The sequence below is a fragment of the Protopterus annectens genome, chromosome 12.part0 (genome assembly GCF_019279795.1).
Source record: "Protopterus annectens isolate FY-2018-M chromosome 12.part0, PAN1.0, whole genome shotgun sequence".
Taxonomy (NCBI): Eukaryota; Metazoa; Chordata; order Ceratodontiformes; family Protopteridae; genus Protopterus; species Protopterus annectens.
Window position 1 is genome coordinate 1,532,733,975 of NC_056746.1, and position 24,389 is coordinate 1,532,758,363.

Genomic DNA, 24,389 nt, shown 5'->3' on the forward strand with positions numbered 1-24,389 from the left:
GACCCCAAAAGTTCCTCACCAAAAGGATAAAGGGGCTCAAACATATGTCATACGCTGCCCGACTGAAGAAACTCCAGCTCTATTCAGTCGCATACCGCCTGCTCAGAGGTGATCTGTGCCTGACATACAAGGCCATGTCCAACCCGAATTAATGGACATGCTCCACCTCAAAAAATCCAAATCCACCAGAGCCACGAGAGCAAGAGACTTAAACCTCAACACGGATATAAATAGGACGTGCTGGAGGGACAGATTCATCACCCAGAGACTCCCTACACTATGGAACAGAATCCCAGTCCATGTGAGGCAGAGCCCCTCACTGACTCTGTTCAAGAGAAATCTTGACGAGTGGATGGGAGATCGTAGGTTTACCCCGGGAATCATCTCTGTGTCACTGCTGGACAGAGGCACAGCAAACTAATGGGTATAGTATTCTCATCCTAAGGGGTGGTGAAAGCCACACACACTCTGGCTAGGCTTATAAATGCCCTAGGGCAGATAGCCTAGTATGAACCTATGAATCTAAAATATCGCATGGTAACTATAGGAATCAACCAGGCAAGGTTAGAAAGAATTGTTAAGCGAGACTGGATAAGCAATTCACAAAGAATCAATGAGAGGGTATATGCAAGGCTCCCAAATATGCAACAAAGTCTAGAAGATTTAGGATCGTTGCTTGGAAGTGTTTACATAGGATCATAAGGGATTATTAGGCTATCAACCCAGAGGTCATTTTAAGCCTAGCCATTTCATCCCAATGTAGTACCATAGAAATGCTAGTCAGTACCCAAGATTGCATTTATTGATGACTGCCCATGTCCACGAGGGTTGTGGGCTGTACCCCGGTAAGAATTTATGGTTCTCCATCCACTTGTCCAGGTTCCTCTTGAACAGTGTCATAGAGGTGCTCTGTTTCACATGAATTGGTAGCCTGTTCCAAAGACGCGGCAGTCGCTGGGAGATAAATCTTTCCCTCAAGCATGCCTTATTTAAGTCGCAGGCCATATTTAGGTTCCTGCAATGGGTAGCCCTAGTCCCATGTGATTTATGATTATGCAGCAAGTTATTAGGTTTAGGTCTTGGATTGCTCTGTAGGCCAGGCATAAGTCTCCTGTAAAAAGGCTGTACAATATGGAGTATAGTGACAGGGACTTTAGTTGGTCTTTGTAGGGCACATGCTGGAGCCCCTTGATCTTCTTTGTTAGAAATCACTGAGGTCTCTCTAATTACTGCAGGTGCTTAGTATGGTACATGCCATATGTGCCGTTATACTCAATTATGGACCGGATAAGTGCCGAGTATAGGGGGAGTTATAATTTCTTTTGCTGTTGAGGCGATGGTTTACTAATCGTGTGCTACGTAGAAAGCTTTCCTTACTGCAGTAGACATGTGATGGTCAAAGTTAAAGTCACAGTCAGCTTGTGATCCCAGGTCCTTTACTACTTCATGGGTGCTTAGGGTATTGTTGTTGATTTGATAGTGTGAAGGGACATTGTTTGTGCCAAAGGGAATGATGATGCATTTCTTTGCATTCAGTTCAGACCATGACTAATACATCAGTCGTTGGTCTGCATGAGACTGCCCTGGAATATACTGACATAATGTGGGGATTCAGTGATTGCACTTAGTTTGCAGTTGTCTGCAGATTTGGTTAGCCACAACCCCTTAATTTTGACCCGAACTTCTGAGAAATATGTACCAAACAGTAGGGGGCCCAGCACTGACCTCTGTGGCACCCCACTGGTAACAGGTCTGCTGGTTGATGTGAAGCCACCCACGTTTTAGTGTGTGTCAGGTTTGTGAGCCAGTTGGCAACCCATCTTACGACGAAGGGGTTTACATTTTGTTTGCTAAGTTTATCGGTAATGCCTGAATGTGGAATTGTGTCAAAAGCCTTTGCTAGGTCGAGGTATGCTGCGTGCACAGATTTGTTCTCATCAATGGCCCTGGTCACATTTTTAAAGAAATCCACCAGATTTAACAGTCAGGATCTGCCATTCATGATGCCAAATTGGGTAGGATCCAGGGTTTATAGGTCACCTATGTCTTTATTTGTGAGGTTTATAATGATACGATTCATGGCCTTACAGATGAGGCTGGTCAGACTTATGGGTCTGTAATTCCCTGGGTCTGTTGCTAGGCCACCTTTGTGTAGGGGAATAACTGTTGCTGTTCTCCATTCTGCACAAACAAAACCTATGGTTATACTATGTTTGAAAAGGGTCTATATCACTTTATCGAAAAACCTATTTGTTGAATAAATTTTCATCAAACCCAAATTGTCAAAACCTGTCTTCATCGAATGGCTGTTTTATCAAACTTTTTCACAGGGAAAAGCAACAGTTGACCATCATATGGAATTTGCCCTTTTCCCCACTGTAGTGCAATATCAGAGTTGGTGTATTTAGTTGGGCGCTGTGGGGTGAAGCCCCCCACTTGAGTGGGTTTTACATTTTTAGAGTTTAGTGACAGGCATTAAGTTGGGTGGCCGTTTCTTTTCCCTGTGAAAAAGGTCAGTGAAATGGCCGTTCGATGAAGAGAGGTTTAGACAGTTTGAGTTTGATGAATAGTGATTCAATAAGTAGTTTTTTTTCTCTGAAATGATATAGACCCGATTGAAAAGGGTACTCAGTGGTGATGCTAGTTCATGTTTTAGCCTGTTTAGGAGACAGCCTGGGAAGTTTTCGGGTCCCATAGAGGATGTGTTTATTGCATTGGACAAGGCTTTCGGGCCCTCCTCTTCAGATATGTAGGGTGGGGGAGTTTGGGGGAAGGTTTGTTGTAAGTTAGGCGGGGATAAAGGAGTGAAATTTTCACCAAACCTGTCCACTAGCAGATTTGCTATCTCTGTGGGGTCAGTGTGTGTAACACCATTGGCCATTAGTTCTGCACATGCTTGGATCCTACCCTTTAGATTACGTACATAGCTGTAAAAGGCCTTATGGTTATCCTTGGCTGTACTTGCTAAGTTTCTTTCAAAGGAGCCCTTGGAGGATTTAACAAGTCTTATTTTCCTGTTGAGGCTGAGGAGAGTGCTTTTCCATTGTTGGAGTCTTGCCTTTGTTTTCTTGGACATCAACTTTTTGCATTTTTTTATAAAGTTTGTTGATGGTGGATGTCCACCATGGCAGTTTGGTTTTAGTTGGGGTTTTGGCTTTGGTTCTTTGTGGTATGGCCAGGTTTATACGCTTATGCAAGTGATTATACAGGGCTTTAAGCTTTGGCGTAGTTACTACTTCCAGCTTGGGTTGGGCTTGGGATGCATTTATACCTTCACCTAGGAGGGTATAGTTTGACTTGGTGAAACATTTAGTCAGATTTCACCCTTTGTGAGTTTTGGTGTTAGTGCCACCTCAAAGGTGACTGAATTGTGGTCAGTTTTAGCTAATGGAGGTCCAGCAGTTGTGGCAGTGCATCTGTTCTACATATTGGTGTGGACCAGATCCAGAATGTGTGATCCCCTTGTCAGAGTATGGAAAATTTGTTCCAGGGCATTTGAATTAACAAAGTCAAGAACTTTTGCACTAGTGAGTTAGGCAACGTGACCCACGGAGGGGGAATCTATAACTAGCTGGGGCTTGAATGGGGATCTTACCCACTGTAACCTGGATCTGGAGTAACTCCGTGGAGTTGTCCAGTCTAACTAGACAGAAGGTGAATTTCATTCTAATGTAGATTGAAACAATGCCTCCTTTGGTTTTCACATGTTCATTTTTTGGATTAAAGGTGTGGAAGGCATTGTAGCCTTGCAAGGCTGGGGGTGTTCTCTGAGGCCTTGAACCAGATTTCTCTGACTGCATAGACATCTACATTGTCTAGTGATAGAAGTGCTTCAAGGGAGTGCAGTTTTTGGTTTAATCAATGACTTTTTGTGTATACTATGGCATCATTCTAGGTGTGGGTAGTATGCTGTTCAAGGCTAGGGACATACCTGCCTAGGACAGATACTCAGAGAGCTCAACCATGTCACTCTTCATATAGTCCAGTGAAGTACGTGTAAGGTTATTCACACCAACATGAACTATGACAGTCATAGTGGCACTTGTTGCTGAGAGACCTGAGTGCATGTGTGGTCTGGTGAATCCTGGCACCAGACAGGTAGATGACCGTGACTATATCCTTGTCCAGCCTGGTGAGTGGGACATCCTTGTGTCTCACTGTTGAGTTTCCAGTAACAAGAAGATTTGTTTATTGAGTGTTGCACCTTACTGGCTTGGTGGGAGAGACACTGGTGTTGGTGTGTGCCATGGGTGCTGTGGGGACTGTGTTGGTTGTAGCAGTCTTGTGTTTTGGAGGTCTCTGGTGTTTCGGTAAGTTTTTTGAGGGAACCTCCATGTATGTGGATTTACATGTTTGATGTGAACTATGTGTTTAAGTAGTGGTACTATGAGCTTTTGTAGTGGTGAGTGAGTTGACAACCTTGTCCTTGTTACTGAGTGAGAGATAGCATGGGTTCCAGATTCTTGGTGTAAGTACATCTCTCGCACCCTGTACTAGAATGTGTTATTAGTAGAGGGTTGTTTGTGTACATGAAGCAATTGCTACACTGCCTCCAGAAACCCAAGTCAACAAGGTTGGCTGGAGAAACAAGGGTAGTCCAACTGTCCATAATGCTTTTCACTAGGGCTGGCTATTAAGAATCAGTCACGGAGGAGCTCAGTGGCTGGATAGAAATTAAAAGGTTGTCATATAGAAAATTTATTAAGCACACCTAGAAGAATATTGTCACACAAAATAATAAATGGAAACTGTAAGCCCTGTACTCTAATTAATTTCGAATACATTACTAATATAACCGTAAAAGTATGACAATATATCAACACAAATATAACTTCACCTCACCCACAATGCCATTGTTTTTCTCTCAATGAAATGCTATACTCCTGCTTTTTCACATGTCCAAACCTTTAAAGTGTCTCTTATTTTCTGAACCTGTACTTTTGTGTCAACCTTACTGTAGAAACTGTACTTTGTTCCTACTTCACAATTTCAAATAATGAATGTTTCTAAATCTAATGTCCTCCTACTACTATATTTTAGAAAATTAATGTTTCTAAATCTAATGTCCTCCTACTACTTTATTTTTGAAAATGAATGTTTCTAAATCTAATGTCTCCCTACTACTTTATTTTAGAAAATGTATGTTTTTAAATCTAATACTTTATTTTAGAAAATGCATGGTTTTAAAGTTAATGTCCTCCTACTACTTTATCTTATAAATTGTACTGTAGACTCATTCTAATTTTAGTAATTGTATAATTAATTTCAAGTGGATTCATTCTTATTTTAGAAATTGTATACTTAATTTCACTGTTTCTCCTTATACTTCTGTACTTTCTAAACAAAAAAATGTCTTTTTTGAATTTTTTTTCTATGTAAAACGTACTGTGATTTAATTTGTCTTGGAGCTTTTCTCCCCAGGACTCCATTGAAAACGGGTTCCTTGGCCCAGTGGACTATCCTGGTAAAACAACTGCAAATAAATAATAAATAAATAAACATTTCTGCCTGGATTTTAGGGAAAATTTGTTGAATTTAACTGTCTAGCTTTTGTGCAGCAGTACGCTGTGCAACATGCAAACAAGCAGAAATCAAGTGCAGGGCCTAAGTACCAGAAGAAAAACATTTTAAGCCCTCGGTTTAAATATACACTCTTCTGAGAGCATTCAGACTTTCTGAAGACTTGTAAGACTTTGTTTGAATAATCTTTCAATGTTAATCTCTAGATTAATTTTCCCTTTATGGATCATTAGTGTTAATAGTTTGGAATGATACCTTCAGATGTGTGCACAGCCTAGACTGATCTGAATATTTCTGGTGTAGATAAGCCTGCCCAAAATGTCTGCTTTTTGCTGGTATAGTAAATTTTCAGTCTCTGTAGAAGGGGTTGTGGATTAATTTGGAGATATTAATGTATATAGTTTCTTTCCATTTCCTGACTTACGCCTGTTTTATCTGTTGCAACAACGTGCCCTCCCATTTTTGTTTGTGATTTTTTTTTTTGTTTTCTTTAATCAAAATACATCCATTTTCATGTTGTAGTGGACCAGCAGAAATATGCAGAATATTTCATAAAACAGTATGGGATAGCAATGTGCTTAATTAATATTGATAGACCATATTTTCAAAAGCCCTGTGCTGGCCCTTTCATGTATACTGTTGAAGTTTTTTTTTACAAAGTAGTGAATGATCACAGAAAAGGTGAAAGTGAGTGGATCAATATGAAAGTCTGTGAGAAAGAGAAAACATTATCACTTTGTGTTTTATCCAATGAGACAAAAGCACACAAAATGGAAATGGCCTGGGAAGATAGTTTTGAAAAGCAGTAGGTCATGAATGCAAAGTAGTGAAAAGGGCATTGTAATATAATGTGAATATAAAGCAAGAGAGGTGCAAATGGCAGTAATTTGTGCAGTGGGATTAGGATACGGGTAGCAGTCACCAGTATGAGAAGAGATAGTCTATGACAAAGCAGTACAACTAACACTGATATATTTTGATGACTGCAGACTTTTTTTATGTGGGGTGTCTTTTTGATTCATTTACCATATACAGTTTATTCTGTTGAAGGTGGCGTGTCAGCTATCATGTGTCCCTGCAAGCACTAGACTAAGACAGAAAACAAGTCCTAGACAGGATGTGCCCACACGCACTGCACACATCACACCAATGTTCAGTTTTATAGAATCACCAGCCTTTAGAATGTGGGAGGAAACTGGGGCATCAGGCAAAATCCCACATGGACACAGGATGGGTGTGTGTGCTCTACATATAAGACACCCCCAGCCCATTAACAACTAGAGATCTAAGAACTGAAAGCCAGCATCACTAACACTGTTCAAATGTGCCACCCAGTTTGGAATCGGTGGCCTTAAACATTGTGAGCCATAATTGTATCATGATGTACATAAGGGAATCAATTTCTACCCATCAGCCTTAGTGGTACTTCAGTAAGAGTGAAAGGGAAGGTCTACAAGAGGGTAGTGAGACCAGCTATGTTATATGGGTTGGAGACAGTGGCATTGACAAAAAGGCAGGAGTCAGAGCTGGATGTGGCAGAGTTAAAGATGTTAAGATTTGCACTCGGTGTGACTAGGATGGATAGGATTAGGAATCAGTATATTAGAGGGTCAGCTCATGTTGGACAGTTTGGAGACAAAGCAAGAGAGACGAGATTGCATTGGTTTGGACATGTGCTGAGGAGGGATGATGGATCTATTGGGAAAAAGATGCTAAGAATGGAGCTGCCAGGTAAGAGGAAAAGAGGAAGGCCTAAGATAAGGTTTATGGCCGTGGTGAGAGAGGACATGCAGGCGGTTGGTGTGACAGAGCAAGATGCAGAGGATAGGAAGAAATGGAAAGAGATTATCCATTGTGGCGACCCCTAACGGGAAAAGCCGAAAGATGATGATGATGAGCCCTAGTGGTACTTCAGCTAGGAAATTCTTTGGTTGGTACTTCAGTTTTGCTAGGAAATTCTTTGGTTGGTACTTCAGTTTTAATAGGAAATTAAAGTGCTAAAAATAGTTAACAAAGCCAGGGGACTGGGATATTAATGAACTTTTTCTGATCGTTTATAAGCCTTGCATTTGCAAGAAGCTGCTCTTTGAACAGCGGTGATTATTGGTGACTTGTATACATGCAATCACCAGAAATTGAAAGTTCAGTGTAAAAAACACCTCAGAACTTTACCTCAGTCCTGTGTTACTCACAGAACAACTAGTTTGCATGGTGAGCAGCATTTAAGCATTTAGTTAGGACTGTTTAGGTCTACCTTACCTTATTGTAGCACCCAGTACTTTTGCTTCTCTGAGAGCATCTGGTTTGGTTAGTTAGCTGCAGATTACACCAAGTACGCACCCTTCTGCTATCCGATTACAAACACCCTCCACTCCTGTCCTTTTAAGTACACATTAGGACCTGCAACCACAGATAGGCACTTTCCTGCTATCTCTGCATCCAGCTTGATAGACATGGGCATTCTGAGGCAGTGTAACAATTGCCTTACGTACAGTGACAGCCAGTTAATTTTCAAATAGATAAATACAGTATGCAAGAGATGTAGTTACACGATGACACTGGAAACTAGACTCTACAGACACAAAAAGCAACAAACAGGTTGTTAGCGACTCACACACATCATTCAGTGCAACTGCAAAGGACCACATAGATAGAACCACATATGCAGAGGTGCTCACTTGTAACGTACTCAAACCTCAAAGGTCTCTCAGACAGTTCTCAGAAACTCTGCATGCAAACAATTAAGACAATTCTCATCACAACACATAAAGCTACTTCTCATTGTGTCTCAGCTGCCAAGCCCATAAGGCAAAACACTCCACAACCCAATATTCTGGTCATAGGAGACTCCACTGTGAGACACACTGCTGTCCCTCTTACCTTGCTGGATAAGGGGAAGGTTACAGTTAGTTGCCTTTCAGGGGCCAGGATTTGCCAGATCATGCAAGCACTCGGGTCACTTACCCCTAATGACTCGGTTATAGCCCATGTGAGCATGAATGACCTGAGATGTACTTCCTTGGACTATATGAAGAGAGACATGACTGAGCTCTCAGAATGTGTGACAGGCAGTTATGAACCTAGCACTGAGCAGCATTCTCCCGTCTCCAAGGATGATGCCACAGTACCATCAGAAAATTATCGACTTTAACAATTGGCTTAGCTACAGGTGTCATTCCAAAGGGTCCAGTACTTGACAGCCTGGGAGGACATGGTTGACAGGCCACACTGCTTTGCCAGGGATGGTCTTCACCTGTCACCTCTAGGCTTTCGGGTATTGACCAAAACATTATCCAAACCTATAGTACCTTTTTTAGGCATTAAAAAAGTTTCCAACATAACAGAAGCTACTCTGGACAAGCTAAAGATGTTACTTCTAAATGCTAGGAGTTTCAACAAGAAATTGCACTCCCTGGAAGCTCACCTCAACCTGGACAATGCTGATGTCTGTGTAGTTAATGAAATGTGGTTCAAAGCCATGGAAATCACATAGACAGTGCATGGCTGTAGTGCTTTTCATACATTCTGGTCACCCCACCTACTGAACATAAAAGAGCAAAAGATGGAGCTGTATCTATCTACATAAAGGATAAGCACATTTCAAGGCTGGTAAAACAATATGACATTCTTGAGCTACGCCTTATCCAACTAACCATGGGACAAATCCATTGCCATATTATTGATAGCTACAGGTCCCCCAACATGAACCAGGAAAACCATACATCATACCTGAAATTACTAGAATCACTCACCGTTCAGCCCAGTACCATACTCATGGGTGATTTTAACTATTCCTAAATTAATTGAAAGGCATACACAACCACTAACACGCAGGCCCAAAGATTTCTTGACTTTGTAAATTCAGATGTCCTGGAGCAGTTAGTCTGCACTCCCACTAGAGGAACAAATGTCCTAGATCTGGTACTCACAAATATGGGAGAGTGCTGCATGCCCCCCCCCCCCCCACCTTCCCCATGTGATGTCCTCACTGGTAAGATAAGATCACAAAGCAATCTCCTTTGAAATAAAGGTAAAACTAGTCCCCTCCACCCCAAAAACATTAAAAACTTCTCTAAGGTAAATTACCTCCTGTTAAGGGATGGCATATCTAGTTTACAAGCTCCCCCAAATCCATAAAATACAGAAACCTATACAGAGGTGAACCATATAAACAACTGCATAGAAATGGCAGTACCAGACCAAAATAAATGCAGTTCAAGCTGCAAAAAAACAAGCCTCCCTGATAGACCCCTGGTATTACAAAAGAAAGAAAATCTTGTCGAGAAGTAGGACGGAATGTGCACTTCAGAGCAAAAAGTCCCACATTGGTCTAACAAAATATTCTGTGAACTAGTAAAGTCTCTGAAAGCAGACTTTGAGGTAAAAGTAGTCCCCAAAGCTAAGGATAACCACAAGGCATTTTTCAGTTATGTCCACAATTGTTAAGGCATCACCCAACTATGTGCGTGATTAGTTATAGATGGCGTTACTCATACTCGGCTGGAAGATGTAACAATTTTGCTGGCTGACAAATTCATCTCAAATTTCACTTCCCTGTCACCCCCAGTTCTCCCCCAAAAAATAACCTCCACTACTCCACCGCCAATTATCACAAAAGAACAGGTTATCACTGTGCTCTCTAAAGCTAAAAACATGGCTTTAATGGGGCCTGACAATATACCACATTGCCTGTTAAACAGCTTAAATCATGACTTAGGCCGATTAACATCTCTATTTAACTACAGCCTCTGGACTGCCTTTGTCCCAGTAGAGTGGAGGATAGCAACAGTCATCCATCTGATTAAATGGGGACCATCTACTGGCACAAGAAATTACAGACCTGAATGTTTGACTAGTCTTGTATGTAAGACCATGGAAAGAGTAATCATGAACCTGATAAATGACATGGGAAGCCTTCAAATACTGGACCCGACCCAATTTAACTTTGTCAAGGGCAGGTCATGCCTACTGAATCTGGTGGATTTCTTTGAGAAAGTCACTAAGACCATGGATGAGTGTAAAACAGTCCATACAGCCTACCACAACCTGATCAAAGCATTTGAAACAGTTTCCCACTCAGGTATTATAAATAAATTCACAAAACTGGGCATAAATCCCTACATCACTACGTGGATCCAGATCCAACAATAGGCCAGTGACTAGTGGTGTGTGTCAGGGTTCAGTTATGGGACAACTCTTGTTCAGAGTATACTTCTCTGAAGTCAAGGATGATGTGGAAGGTGTCTGGATGACAAAGTTTGCTGATGACTGCAAGCTGGGGGCAATCACTGAATCCCTCAGCGATGTAGATATCCTTCAGGACCGTCTAGATCAGACAAATAATTGGTGCTAGAAACATGGCCTAAAACAAAATGCAAAAAAATGCATTGTCATACCCTTTGGGAAGTCAAATACCCCTGCAAATTACAACAGCAGTAACACACCCATAAGAGTAGACTCAGAGGTGAGAGATCTAGGTACACAGATACTATCCTGAACTTTGACTGCCATGTGTCCATTGTGGTGAGGATGGTCTTCTCTGTGGCATAACATATATGTAAAGATATGGCATCCAGATCCAAGGTAATTATAGTCCTGCTTTACACAGCCCTCAATAGACCAATAATCAGGTAGAATGCTCTATTTGGCATGTATTTGACTAGCCACTTACAGCAGCTGGAGTGACCTCAGAGGTTTCACACAAAGAAAGTACAGGCTGTAAACAACATGTCCTGTGTGGATAAACTAAAAGCCCCATCCCTATTTCCTACCGACTATTAAGGGGTGACCCATGCCTGACTCACAAGGCACTCACAGATCTAGCTCTGATGGAGCTGCTATACATCTGCAAGTCAAACAGCATGAGGGTCACCCAATCTACGGGTCTGAACTTAGTCAGTGACTCAAACAAAACATGCTGGAAAGACAGATATTTGTCTTAGAGATTGCCCTTTCTTTGGAACAAGCTTCCTTTTCACATTAAGGAGAGCCCGTCCCTGGACCTGTTCAAATGCAGTTTGGATCAACTGATGGGGTGTTGCAAACTCGCACGTAATCTGTAAGATACTTAATTTTAAGCCAGTTACCCTACTAATATCCCATGAACCTATAATTTGAATATGCCAAACATTATTATATTAGCAAAGAAAATGTTCCGTAATCACTAAGCAGATGTTGCACTACATTAGTAGTATAGACTGCAGTGCTGATGCACCCAAGTGTTTAGTACAATGCTGAGAGTTCAGCATATGGTAAAATTCAGTTAGAAAGAATTTAAGTAATTTTACTAATTATATTAGAACTACTAAATTAAGAAAACATTTTAAAAAGTGTGCCTGCATACTGATGGATGTTATTTGTGTGCCATTTACAGAGATGCTTGGCAGTAATTTGTTCATCGATTTTTTTTTTTTTTTTTTTTTTTTTTTTTTTTCCCCCGTATTTATAATAATTCAGTTTGGTCTAGTAGTACCTTTTAAGTAAGGGTTCATACAACTGAAATAAAACAGGATAGCTTCAAATCCAAAAGATCTGTGGCTTTGGAAACAAGTTTCCAGAAGTATTGTTAGAATCAAGTTAAATCTGGCCAGTTACTTTAGGTTGTAAGTATGCTAATTTGGATAAGGGATTCTAGGTTCTTTATTAGCTCCATGTCATAAGTCTGTTTACCCATTCTGTGAATGTGTACTTGAAGTGATTTTTTTTAGTTGCTTGTTATTCTGTGTGTACTGTCCTTGGGGATACATTTTTTTCTTTGTACACTCTTGTCTACTATGTGCAACTAAAATTTTTAACTAAGTTTGTGAGTAAATAAGTAGACATTACGTTTGGGAAGGACAGCATGCGTAGTGATTGGTATTCTTTTATTTGCACAGAGGCCTTGGCTTTGAATGACCCCGAACTTGCACATGAAGACTTGAACTTCCTATCTCGTAGTGAGCGGTATGAAGTAGCTTTACGGAAAAGTGCCTTATTGTTTCAGAAGTTAAAGGAACATGGTATTTCGGATCCAGATGAAATTTACCAGTTTAAGAGGTATGAACAGAACTGGGAAAATATTAACCAAGAAATTCTAAAATGTTTTCTTTTTTAGAAGTAATTTGCTTATGTAGTCGTAGTTATTAAATTTTGCTTTTTTATTGTAGCATTGTTTTTCCTTTAGACTAGTGAAAGACATACAAGTTTTAATTAGGATTTGTTTATTCAATTAAGGGTTGTTTCTTAGGTGTGTAAGTGGTCATAGAATCTCCAAGTGATGTCAGCATCCTGCAAGAGGGTCTTACAGAAACAAATGATTGGTATCGAAGTCATGGCCTTAAACTTGATGCAAAAAATGTATTATCATCCCTTTTGGTAAGAGCAATGTTCCTGCTAATTACCACATCAGTAGTAACACCCTAAGTAAACACTCAGTGGTGAGAGACTTGGGCACACAGGTGGACAGCAACCTTACCTTTGATCACCATGTCTCCACAGTGGTAAGAAGGGCATTCTGTATTGCTTATATCATAAGTAAGGGCATTACCTCCAGAAAAAAAGAAGTTGTAACCTCCCTGTACTCTTCCGCCATCAGGCCAGTAATTGAGAACAACGCCCCTTTTGGTATGTGCCTTTCCAAATTGAAGAGACCAGAAAGGTTCCTCACAAGGAAAATTCAAGGTCTTCAGCATCTGTCCTATGTGGATCATCTGAAATCACTGTCACTTTATTCTGTTTCATACAGACTGGCCATCATAATCATCAGCCCCCTTTTTCCCATATTTCTACAAGAGGTTGGGGTATCGTGTTAACTGTCACCATCTCTCTCGATTTCAGTGCCACACTCCTGCCTTCTTCAACACTCATGCCTGACTGTCGCAGATCTTCTTTACCACAATTCACCCACCTCTTTGCTGAATGTCCTCGCTTCCTCTTACCTTCTTCCCGTCTGTCCCAAATCTTCCTCACCAGATTATCTTCTACTTTTCTACACATGTGCCCAAACCACTGTAATCTGTTCTCTTTGATCTTTTCTGCAGTTGGAGCTACTTTGGCTTCTGCTCTTATGTCCTCATTTCTTTGTCTATCCCACAGTGTGCATCCCTTCACCTTTCTCATGCACTTAATTTCCATCACCTCTAGCTTCTTCAACTCTTCTTCCTTTACTGCCCAGGTTTCTGTACCATACAGTAGTACTGGTCACACGCCTGTCTTGCAAACCTTACTTTTCAGTTTCTTTGCCATTCTTCTGTCATACACTACACCTGATGCTCTATGCCAGTTGGCTGCAGCCCCTCTGATTCTGTCTTTGACCCCTTCATTCAGACTAACTTTCTCCTCAACTACTCCTCCCAGATACTTGAAGCTGTTTACCTGTTCCACTGTCTTCCCTTCTATCTCTATTCTCAGCCTCTTCTGATTTCCCCAATTTGCTGCCATTACCGCCATCTTATCTGTGCTTAGTTTCATCCCATGTGCCTTCAGATTTGCATTCCATTCTTCTATCCTTTGCTGAAGTTCTAGCTCAGAGTCTGCCTGTACTGTCACATCATCTGCATACATCAGCTTTGTTGATGCATCATACATACTGCTTAGAGGTGATCTCTGCTATGCATACAAGGCAGTCTTTGACACTGCTTTACTGGAAATGCTGCATATCCGCAAGTCACGTGGTACACAGGATACTCTCTCTAAAGACCTTAACCTGGTATGTGACATTAATAGAACCTGCTGGAGGGACAGATTTGTCTTCCAGAGGTTACCACACCTTTGGAACAGACTCCAGCTTCATGTCAAACAGAGCACCTCATTAGCCCTCTTCATATGCATTCTGGATGATTGGATGGTTAACTGTAAATTCACCCCAGTGGTTCCACCTGTGTTCTTCTTGGACACTGGCATTAGGTGCTGATTTTGGAAATAAGGGTAGACTTTCGCTAGGCTTGTAAGGGCCCTAGGGCCATTAGCCTAATAACTTCCTATGATCCTATTGCCCACTCAGTGGGCTGACCATTAATTTAAGAGTTAAGCATAGGGAGGAGAAAATTTGAATATGGCACTTCAAAATTACTTAGAAGTCTGCTTAAGTTATCATGGTGCAGCAGAATCCCCACAGCTGACACCACATTCACTGGCACACTCGTAACCAACTGACTGGGTATATGTAAAATCTTCCTTTTAAAGACATCTCCACCTTTGCTCACCTGTTTTGCAGAGGTGCACTACCTCTGCCAGACACAATGTGCTACATGTAATCCTCAGTTGTTACAGCTCTCCTTTCACTTCTTTAGCCAGTTTCTACCCTGAAATATTGTGATGAAATTTATGTCATCTGTTGTGTGTAGAGATATTCAGAACTGTGATGTGTGAAAATAAAGTTAAACTAATTGAAGAAAAGTTGTGTTTGGTGGGGTCTGATCATGCTAACAGCCTGGTGAATAGTCAGGACCTATGGAGATAGTGTTTTTAGGTTAGGAAAGAGCAGAAGCCACTTGATCAAGGTTAATAACGGGTGGTAAAAAGTGTTTGGGGAGGGACGGGGTTGATCAGGTTTAATAACAGGTGGTAAACATTTTGGGTGGGGGTTGTGCAGGAAATAGGGGTGTGGGTGGAGGCCTGAAGGGGGATCTAAATTTAACAGCAAGGATTATCAGTAATATGTTCTGAAGAGTCATGGAGTATCCCCTTTGAAATTACATTTGTAGCAGAACTGGGTTTGTCTTCCTAGTTTCCTAATGTAGATAAGTAAGAGGTTGTTGTTTTATTAAGTTCAAAACTAGCTTTGTGTGCCTGAAGGTCTTGCTTAATACTTTTAGGTTGCCTTTACAGTGTGATAGAGGAAATGTTTATGCAAAGAGTAATGAGCCTTTTCTTTTCCTGTAGCGTTACTTTACATGGGCGTTTCACCATACTGGCTTATTTTTTGAATTTATTCCTAAGAGAGAGGAATTCTTGAGTAGCATGCTGTGGCAAGGGTGACATGTTCAGTGGGTTTGTTCAATGGAATGTGGCATATACTATTTTTAGGAGAGGGTCTGGGGGCTTATGTTGAGGGTGAAAGTAACAATGTGGTTGTTACGATGCCAACATTGAGGTGAAGACAAGTGTAATGAAACCAGATGGGGAGCAGTTAAGGGCAAGATCAAGGAGACCAACACTTCTGGTGGATGCAGGGAATTTATGCTTTATGGAGCTGGTTTTCATAAAGCAAAGGACGCTCTGGGCATATTTATTGAAGGGTGTACAAGCTCACCAGTTGATGGGTGTAATTTAAAAAAGTACTATAAAAATGCTGGTAATCTTGATGGGTTAAATTATTGAGTTGATTTTAAGTAATGGATATGACTGTAGGGGATGCGTTCGTGTAAGTGGGGGGGGGGGCTATAGTTGGCAGTCATGTGGATAGGAATTTTGTTACGGTACACTAGGTCTTCCAAAGATTCTTGGTTAGTATTCTGCAATATATGCCCAGAGGCAATGTGCTGTTGGATATGTATAGTTACGTCCTCACAGTTTCTGGTGGTCTTGATTGCGTGGTAGGTATGATAACTGTCATGCTAGGGAGGGCTGTCATTGTACTGAAATGTTGTTCTTACTAAGTCTTGCTAACTATGCAGAAGTGCATGAGTAAGAGTGTGGTAAGCTTGAAGCTCACACATTTTGCTGTTTTTTAGGTATCTAGCTTTGAGAAGACCAACCCTAGCATTTTTCACATTAGAAATATTTCATGTGGGTATGCCTGTAAGTTGAACATTAGGCAAAAGTTGTAGTTAGTATACAAAAGCCATGACCCAAGAGGTAGAGCCCATTCCTAGCAAAGCAAAAGGATCTGTTGACCATTAGATCCCAGGCTGAGACTCCATTGATGCCCTGGTGGCACCAGTTAACAATCCAGGTATTGTGGACACTTATCTTGGTTGAATTTAGGCATAATTTTTGGAGAGGAGATAATACTTCTCAACAGTAATGGTTTATCCTGCTTAGAGATATAATGACAGGATAATCTGTATCTCATTGTATCACCCTTTCAGCAGGCTGTCCAAGTTCTTTCAGTGTCACACATTGACAACAAGGTTATATACATGTTTAGGACACTGAATAGTCATGGAAAGCTCTGGCACCATAGCCTAATCCTAACACTACAGAGACAACAGACACTAACTCTCTTCTTACACTGCCATAGCACTTACTAGTATGGATATATTTCCATGGAATTGCATATAATCAAGACTTTATGGTTCAGGTCTTCTGGGCACATGTCCGAAAGTCTTAGGCAAGGATTGCTTGACTAATTTAGCATGTGTAAGTGTGGTGGTATGAGAATTGCCATGCACATCGGACTGAATACAAATGCAGTTAAATTAGGTGCCCAAAAGTAGCTGCAGTTTGGATAAGTTATGATGTATTTGTTTAACTAATTGTGTTTTAATCTAGACATAATTTTTCTGGTTCTGAAACGCGTTCATCAGCGACTCATCTCTGCAAAAAATTTTACTCTGTGAAATGCCCAAAAAGCTTTCATGAGAAGACAACTTTATAAAAAAAATTGACTGAAGCCTTGAATTAGTCTCAGTATAAAATTTAAAGGTTGTAGCAATTGTGGAATGTGACGATTAAATTAACTTAATCTTTGAGTCAACATCAATCAAATAACATTGACTTCCTTGTAAGATATGGAGTTTGGTACAAAACAGAGTTACAAACTACTTTCCTACTGTTGTAGTTTTTCAGTAGACTATAGAATAACATTAGTAAAAACTGTTGAATTATCTACATTCAAATTATATGCAAAAAATTAACAAGATATACCCTCATGGTAATCTGTGACATTTATACAAGGCAAACTGTTTGTAGTACAGCTTAATATAAGGACTTAGAGTGGGATTTAAATAACGGAAGGTAACAGATAGAGAGTTTGGAGGTAGAAGTTGGAAGAAAATGTAGCATAACATTAACAGGAGTAAGGAGAGGTTAGATGTATTGGAGAGGAGGGGAGTTTGTTGGGTTGAGTCATAAGCAGGACCTTGAGTATAGCAGGCTGTCTTTTAGAAATGTTTTGAAGCAGTTAGTGTTAGAGAGAGTTCTTGAAAATAGAGGCAGTTTATTCCATGCATTTACAACAAAGTGATTGTGGAGGAGTTTGCCTATGTTTTTATTGGGCTTCTAAATTTCCAAGAGGTGTTGGTCGGAGCATCGGGGTGCACAATTAGGAGTGTAGAGAGAGGTGAGTGCTGAGAGAGCAGGACAGGTGAAGGGTTTGTTTAGGATGGACTGAGTCAGGTGTAGTTGAGGTAGCAGGAGTTGTTGGTGGAATTCAAGCCAATGCAAGCTTTTCAAAGACAGGCAGTGGTGTGAGCAATAGGGCTGATTTGCAGCAAGTCTAGCAATTTTATTATATGTGAGTTCCAGTTTAGACATAAGATAAGATTGTAAGTTAGTGAGGATTGAGGCAGCATAAAATAGGATGGGAAGTAGGAAAGTCTGTGCAAGAGAGAGTTTGAGATTCATTTGTGAGGTATTTTTTGTGCCTGTAGAGCAAGCCCAGTTTTTGGCAAGTCTTTTTGATGCACTGTTGGATGTGGAGATCAAATTTTAGTTGATCATCAAAATGTGACTCCTAGTAGTTTGGTGTGAGATTCTACTGTGATAGTTGTGTTATTGAGGGAGGTAACAGTGAAGTTAGATTTGTGCTGTTGGAGAGTTTTTGGGAGGAAGAGGAGGATTTTGGTTTTCTTACGGTTGAGTAGGAGTTTCTTAGTAGTTAGTCATTTTAAAACACAGTGTAGTGCTTCTTGGGTGAGAGTGAGAAGGTGGGGGAGATTGTCATAGCAGGAGATCATTGTGGAGTCATAAGCATATTGTATTAAAGAGGAGTGTGGACAGGATGTGTAGAGGTTGTTAGTAAATATGTTAAATAGTAAGGGTCCAAGAATAGAGCCTTGGGGAACCCCTGTTTGAAGTGGGAGGAAGGGGGAAGTGGCAGAGAGCCATTTAATAGATTGAAGTCTATTGGAGAGGTAGCTAGAGAACCAACAAAGTGCAGAGTTGGAGAGATTAAGGCTGGTTAGTTTAGATAGAAGTATTTTGTATGAAACAGTGTCAAAGGCCTTGGAGAGGTTAAGGAAAAGACAGGAGACTAGCTTATTGTTGTCACGAGATTTTGCGATGGACTGTGTGAAAGATATTAGTGCAGCAGATGTGCTGTGTTTTAGGGCAAAAAACATGTTGTGTAGGGGTTAGGAGATTTTCTTGTAACAGATCTAGGAGCTGCTTATAAATGCACTTTTCAAGTATTTTTGATAGGGGAGACAGAATGGCTATAGGTCTGAAATTAGAGGGGTCAGTTGTGTTGGGGCATGTAAAAAATTTCTTCCAGATTTCAGGGACTGGGTTTTTGTGGCTTGATCTATTGATTTATATGGAGCTGGAATATGCAGTAGAATTTGCAGCATGTTTAAGGAATAGAGGAGGTAAGTTATTAGAAGATGGTGAGCATGCTTTAAGTTTGCTGAGAAGTGATCTAATATATGTTGTAGGAACAGGATTGAGAGAGAAGGTGGTTTTGTGAGTAGGAAATGGGGGAGAGGTAGTGGTGTAGGTACTGTTATATTTTTTGGTTAATTTGTGGATCAAGTCTGTGAAGAAGGTGTTGAAGGTGGCAGTATCTAATGCAGAGCCGTTGAGGCAAGGGTTAGGTGCCAAAGGACTGCCTGGATATAGTAGCTTATTGACTGTGTGATAGAATTTCTTGGGTGGAATGGGGGTTATTTAGTGGCTTTTGGTAGAAATGTTTATCGTGGTTGACCTGTTTTTTGGTTAGATTATGGAGTTCCCTATAACTCTGAAGATGAGGAGGAAATTAGTTTTTTTTTTCCAGGCACTATCTCTTTTGTACATAAGGGTGCGGTGGATTGTGTTAACCAGGGGGCAAAACTGGATTTAATTCTAATTTTCCTGATGGGGACCAGGAAGTTTAGAGTAGTTAGGAAGATACTGTTAAATTTTAGGACAGCTTCTTTAAGGGAGAGGTAATGGAGGAATGACCAGTTTACTGAGGAGAGTGAATGTTTACAAGTATCTGGGTTGTAAATTAGAGAGTTTGCGACAGTCTCTCTATTGGTGGGATTTATACAGTTGGAGGGAGTGTCTTTGAATAGAGGTGGGAAGGTGGTCATTTAGGGTGTCAGGCAGTGTGGTGAGGTTGTGATACAGGTAAGGATCCAGGCAAGTGTAGTGCCCATATCAGTGTGTTTATTCAGACGTGTAGGGGTAGTGATTTGTTGGGTGAAGCCATAGAGGTTAATGCTGGCATTTGGAGAGTCAGTGATTTAGTACATTATAGTCTATGTTAATGTTGCCTAAGACAATAGTTTCATAGGAGATGGCTTGTGACATCCAGGAAAGAAATGGTTCAAGAGTATGGATGATGTTTCTGGAGGAATGTAGGTGGTAGCAATGGCTATCTTTTTGTGATTGTTCAGTTTCCACTTCTGCTGGGTGGACATTAGGAGGCGAGATGGATAGAGGGAGAGTTGTTCTGAGTACAGTATAGCTACACCTCCCCCTTTTTTCGTAAGTGTATCCAGCTGGATGGTATTGTAGTAAGGGGGAAGGATTTCACTGCCAGATATGTGAGTTTTAGCCAGGTTTCAGAGAGGGTGAGGATGTCAGGGGTGTGGAGAGAGATCATGGAATGAAATGAAGTGACTTTGTTCAGGATGGTTTGAATGTTCAGGAAAAGTATGGATAGGTTTCTGGTAGATGTGGAGGAGTAAGTCTGGGTTGGGGTACTGTGGGAGGAGATGAGGGGGGTGAGGGATGGGTAGGGAGAGAGGAGCTGGGGACTGGTCCTGGGTTGTAATGTAAGTCACGTGAGAGTAGTAAGTTTAGCTCGAGTAGTTTAAGTGGAGTTGAGTTGTAGTTAAGAAAGTGATATTTTGGTTTTGTCTTGGTAGGGAGTGAGGGCAGTTGAAATATTTTTATTTTGTGTAGGGTAGTATCATGGTGATTGAATAGTGATGGGGCAATTGGAAATGTGTAAGTGGTTGTGAGATCAGTAAGAGGGTAGGTAAGTGTATGTGCTGGGTATATGTTTGTAAGAGTGCAATGGTAGGTGGTAGAGCTAGAGAGAAGCAGCAGCATAGTAGTGGTTAATACAAGTAGCAGCATTTGTATAATAAGGAATAGGCAGAAGGAGAGATGGCTTAGAAGATTGGGGAAGCTAGCATATAGTAACAAAAAATGTAACCCATTTAGTTGTAATATAATAAGGAAGTAAGAGAATAAGAAGACTATTTATACACAGAAAATAAATGTCTAATACAAATTATACAAAGCACTTAAACTTCAGGATTTATGTATGTTGATGTACATATTATCAGATATCACTGAATGAATGTTTGGCCTGCTGAAAGCCTGTTTCCATTGCCTGCATGAGCCTGGGGGGTACTCTTCAGTGTGACCCTGCTTCTGCGTGCACCTGGGTGTGCTCTTCAGTGTGATCCTGCTGCTGCATGCAGGATGTTTGCAGAGTGTTCCATTCTGCACAACATGCTCATGCTCCATTCTGTCGATGAAGTGATAGCAGTCCTTCCTTCAGTGATAATAACAATGGTGGCCAACCAACAGCAGTAATACAGGACCCTGCGCCACAGGCTTGCACACGGTAGATTGCCATACTAGCAAAGAAGCAATGTCTAATCCACAACTGTCAACCATTACCTTTAGGATGGAGTATAACTGCCGCATGCAGTGCTGTGTATGACCTATGATGTGTGATGCAAGGCCTACTGTCACTGTACATCGGACGGTACTTCTTATCTTATAACTGTACTTAAAATATTTATTTTATGCTTTATATATCTTATTTGTTTGGTGGCAGCATGCATTCAGAGTCATGCCTGGCTGTTCACTGAGATATGTGCAATGAATTGCTTGGGCAGAAAGCAGAATGATGGATATGATCATTTGTATTATATTATTGTACATGGTTAGTTTAAGGGCCTGCAGTGAAATATTCAGGTTATATGTTTATTAGTAGTACAGCTTATTTAGGAAACTTCATTACTTTAGAAATGCTCATGGAGGATTTGACTTAAAATGTATTTATATAAACCTATATTGGTACAGTGTTCCACCTTGCAGTTTACAGGTGTTCCCTTACACTGGAAAGGAAAATTATAATACGCTTCTTATGGTATGTTCTAAAATTTCTCTCTTTTTCAGATATGTAAAAATAATCTTTTTTTCCCCTTGTATTAAGGGTACTGCACATCAGATGAATTCCTTTTGTCATAGACATCAGCTCTTTTGTCATCCAAAGTACTAGCATTCAACATTTGTGTAGTGCAAGAGTGAAGCAGCAACACTGCCAGTGCTGCTGGCAGGAAGTATTGTACTGCTGTAGTCATACATTCCCTGTATGTAGTAGGCCCTCAAAGACTGTTTTACATTGTAGCTTGCAGATCCCCCTTTTTTAACTTTTTTCTTATTTTAAACTGTAACATCGGTCAGGTCAAATCAAATGCATGCTGCTGAATTGCACTTTATGATATGTTCAGTAGTAACATTGGGCACTTTGACTTGCTATTGCAAGATTGTTATGCACAACATCCCTTGACGCCGGTGATCACTAGGAAGTACTAGCATGTGAGCTTGATGTTGACTTTGCTGTGATGACTTGACCTACTGGATGCAGATGATCCTAAAGACACTAATCTCACTGTGCTGTGCAACTGATAGCTCATCTGAGAAGTTCTGCTACATGTAGATGAAGGCTTATGAGGCCTGCCTGCCTTCTTGTGTTACACCCCCAACACACATTGTTTCGAGTACTTTCCTGAGAATCGCGTTGTGTGTGACCTACTCTGTCCCCATGTGTTTAGACAGTACCCTGGCCTTGTCCCTGCCTGCCAGTGTTTCCAGCTGTAGTCTGACAGATCCTGACCAGTGTGCATATGGAGGCAGAGGTGGCTACTGTGTGTGCAACTGAATTGGGCAAGAGTGTGATCGTGACATTATCCCTTCTTAATACCATTCCCATTTACTGGCGGATATCCTCATATGCATCTTGCATTACTCTGGCTATCTCAGCTGTGACAGTGGACTGTGCCTTAACAATGGCCGACATTGCTGCTGGGCAGCCAAGGCTTGTCTGGAGCTAGTTATGACATGTTTACAGATGTTAGACTGGACACTGCTACCTCTGGGATGGTACAGTCTTCCTGTGGTTCAACAAAATTTTGTGTTGAAATGTATGGGGTCTCTCCCTGTATCATCTGCAATGTCACTTGTGTGAGTCTGTGTCATTGCATGCAGAATTACGCACCTGCTCTGGGGTGTTAAATCCTGCCAGTACACCTGTCGACTGTGTGACACTGGCCTTGGACTGTTTCATAAATGTAACCATTACAGCATCATCAACAGCCACTTAACCTACTCATTTCTGCTGCTGACCCTGTGAAAGGAGTAAGTAGGTGTTGAGCACACTTACTTTGCAAACTGTCCACTTTCCTGAAGGACAAAAATGGAGGGTGCACTTGTTGATAAATGCCATGCGTATGCACCTGTCCTTTACAGTATTTTCCGCTATGTGATTTTGCCATCAGAGATGTACTAACCTTTCTGACTAGATGAGTGTGACTACTGCTGAGGTTGATTATTGTGGGTCTCCACACCTCTTTTGATTATGCCTGTGGCACCCTCATCAGTGTTGTACTCCTCTTTTATCTGGAGAGAAGGTGTCAACACTTGAGGTCTCCCACCCGTACTGCTACAGGCAACTGCATTCTGCCTAGCCTTTGCAGTGGTCCATCATACCATATCATGGGCCCTCTTTCCACACTGTGTCAATGTATGGTTCCTCCCCACAACTGCATTTATATTCAGAACCACTTGTTTGCACACCAAGCTCTCTGTGCTTATTTTGGATTTCCTTTGCAAAAAGGTGTTTGCCATATGCCCTTCAAGACTAAATGTGTCTGTCTTATGTTTAGATCCCTGCTGCTGCATCACATATTCACATGAAAAAAAATGTATGAATGATGCCCTTAATGAGCATGTTTCATGTGTGTTAAATCTCATTTATCAACCCAGCAGCACAGTGGTTGAAACCAGACCAACGCCACACCCCTAGTACACCACGCATCTCTTCCCCTCTCCACGCTCAGTGTCAGCCTTTCGTGACATCACCACATCAGATGAGGAGGAATGCTGTCTTTTTCCATTTGCTATGCCTTTTTTTTCTGGTGATTTATTATGCTTTTCAAAAAAACATAATAGAATCCACGATTTACCAAACTCCAGTAGTCAAACAGAATACCAGAGTTTGTACAGTGTTTTCTGGACTACCAGACAATCTGTTTGATTTCTAGATACTCCGGAAAAAATAAGTGGCAGTGCTAGTGGTTGAAGCATTATCCAAACTGAATGCATGAATATAATTGGGCAACCCTGACACCTAAGTTCAGTGCTAAAGCATGCTAGTAGTGACATAATGAGAGTCCTGAGATGCAAGTTGAGAGTAAAAGGATGCCACCATTAAAGTAAGAAATGAAAACAAGATATGATACCTAATGTCATGCAGTTTTACCACAGATAACATCAATAAATCAAGTAAAATAAATAAATAAAGAAAAGCAAACTTCCACACATTTCAGTTAAATGCAGTGTAAACCTTTTTACTACAGTTATTAACCATAATGAATGATTGAACAAAAGCTGTAAAGCAGTGTACTAGTACAAGCATCTGTCATCTATAGTTTGATCAGGTATTCCAGAACCTGAACAGCACACTGACAAAAATACAGTGTTGTCTCCCCTAACATTTTCTGCATACATTACCAATCGTAAGTCTTCCACAAGCAGGTACACAACTGTAAAAAAATTATACT

General features: G+C 40.9%; 2 protein-coding genes across 3 annotated transcripts in view; one reads left to right on the plus strand and one right to left on the minus strand.

The window, feature by feature from the left end:
* The window catches only part of TEN1 (TEN1 subunit of CST complex), a gene marked incomplete at its 5' end in the record, with an annotated part of 968,820 nt that overhangs the window by 345,810 nt on the left and 598,621 nt on the right, over positions 1-24,389 (minus strand).
* Positions 1-24,389, plus strand: part of ACOX1 (acyl-CoA oxidase 1) — an 832,154-nt gene that overhangs the window by 8,063 nt on the left and 799,702 nt on the right. For both annotated transcript variants that reach the window (XM_044090502.1, XM_044090501.1), the window contains exon 2: positions 12,396-12,555. In XM_044090502.1, coding sequence (XP_043946437.1) covers positions 12,396-12,555 — 160 coding nt within the window. The remainder of the gene's footprint in view (positions 1-12,395; positions 12,556-24,389) is intronic.